General features: G+C 43.9%; 1 protein-coding gene across 1 annotated transcript in view; it reads left to right on the top strand.

Moving 5' to 3' along the window:
* Positions 1–1,991, top strand: part of LOC106813809 (mitochondrial arginine transporter BAC1-like) — a 6,132-nt gene extending 4,141 nt beyond the window's left edge. The window contains exons 2-4 of the mRNA XM_014818036.1: positions 324–409; positions 1,168–1,321; positions 1,919–1,991. Coding sequence (XP_014673522.1) covers positions 352–409; positions 1,168–1,321; positions 1,919–1,991 — 285 coding nt within the window. The 5' untranslated portion in view covers positions 324–351. The remainder of the gene's footprint in view (positions 1–323; positions 410–1,167; positions 1,322–1,918) is intronic.

Below are 1,991 nucleotides of genomic sequence, written 5' to 3'. Positions count from 1 at the left end.
GGGAGTCACACAGACTCCTGCATATGTCAAATCAGGGAGTCCGAAAATAAATTAGGGAGTATTTGACTCCGGACTCCCGTTAGTTTTGCACCCTGGAATGTTATGTCACGTGCAACAATATCTACGTTGAATAATGGGTTTACGCTAACACATGTGTCATAGGTTTTTTTATACCAAAAATACTAACCTACAGTGTGATCGAACACATTGCATTACATTGATATAATAATAACCAAATAATGAACTTATTATACATACTAATGTATTGGCGTGTCACAAATATACCGCAATATAATTTCAGTTTCTCCACCTTGTCATTTCAGTTGAAGTCTTGACTGGTACACCTTCATCATGACACACAACGAGCTCAGGTCCCACTGGTTGAAGGAAGGTGCTATAGGACTCGGAGGTTTGTTAGTACCATGTCATCCCAGTGAAAAAAACTGTAATGTGTTTGCCTCAGTCCCCCCTGCCCTCATCTATAGTCCTTTCACCTAATTCCTATAGACTGACCAGGCTGCGAGATTAACGTCAGTAACTATGGTCTTTCAATGTATGACTGTTTCTTGGAGCTATATACTCAATTCCCTACCTACACCGAACAGAAGGAAACTAAATTACGTAGCAAGCCAACCCAATCTCTGTCATGGCGAAAAAAAACGTACAATATTTGGCACGTGAGTGGATGATCCTAACTTATCCTTATGATCCTGACTAGTGGCCGTAGCTAGGTCGTATCCTTGTATTGATGGCATACAGCAGCTGGTGAAGGGAGAAGCTGCATGGAAGCTGTTTTGAAAGCAGCCCTGCTAGCTTCCATGATTAAAAGTATCAGGAGCTTCACAAAAGCTGATATTTTTATAAAACCTTGTCCCATCCCTACCCTAAAGGTCTCTCTCTTATGCTCCCTGTCTCTGCCTTCATCTCTCCCTCCCGCTATCCCTCCATCCCACACCCCTTCCCACTCCCTTCCTAACTGCATCCCTCTCTCTCCCATTCCCTCCCTGCCTCCCTTCCTCCATCTCCCTCCCTCTCTCCCTCCCCCTCTCTCTTAATCCTCCTCTCTCTTAATCCTCCCCTCCTTCCCTCCCTCCTTCTCCCTCTCTTTCTACATCTCTCTCACCCTCTATATCTCTCTCACGCTCTCTCTCTCTCTCGCTCGAACAGTCGGTGTCCTGTACGGAGTCACGAATGTCGCCGTCGGTCATCCATTCGACACGGTCAAGACGAAGATGCAGGCGCAGCGGGGCTTCGAGTCCGGCAACATGCTGCAGACATTCGGCAAGACGCTGCGCCACCAGGGCATCATCGGACTCTACAGGTGCGGCCGTAGACGTCAGTGCGAACAGCATTAGAAATGCCAGCCCCCTCCCCCCAGTCTGCGACCGGTAATGTTTGAGCAGGACCGACTGATTTTTGTTGATTTTACTATATAGGTTTAATTAGTAGAAATGAAAAATTTTCGAAATCATGACAGGCTTGATTTTCAGACTTATTTTTAAGATTTAAAATTTGCGAGATAGCACATAGATCTGGTACAGCATGTGTTGCTGTTATTTATGGTAATGTTATTGGTAATTTCAAGAGCTAATAATACCTGCTTATAATTAGCTCTTGGTAATTTGTGTATGGGCATCACGTCAGGGCAGGAATCATTTAGTTTCATTCGCTCCTGATCTCATCGATTCATGGTATTGCAAGATATCTATGTGACTAGGATGTGTTCTTGCATATCATTCTATTTGTTAAGTGTTTGATGAAGTCGATAGGAAAACTATTTGATTTTAAGTATATATGATATCATTAAATGATTAATAAAGTAATATCATGATCGACTTGGTGAGTTCGTGGTCGAAGGCAGGATGAGAGACAGAGTAATGTGTAAAATCCGTCGTGTTCTCATCCATTCACTTTCTAGAGGCTGCATACCGCCGCTGTGGGGTTCTGGAATATATCGATCGGCCCAGTTTGCTGTGTTCGAAGCGTGGTAA

This window comes from Priapulus caudatus, unplaced genomic scaffold (genome assembly GCF_000485595.1).
Source record: "Priapulus caudatus unplaced genomic scaffold, Priapulus_caudatus-5.0.1 Scaffold828, whole genome shotgun sequence".
Lineage (NCBI taxonomy): Eukaryota > Metazoa > Priapulida > Priapulimorpha > Priapulimorphida > Priapulidae > Priapulus > Priapulus caudatus.
Note: the sequence above shows the minus strand (reverse complement) of the source record. Positions and strands in the feature narration are given on the sequence as shown.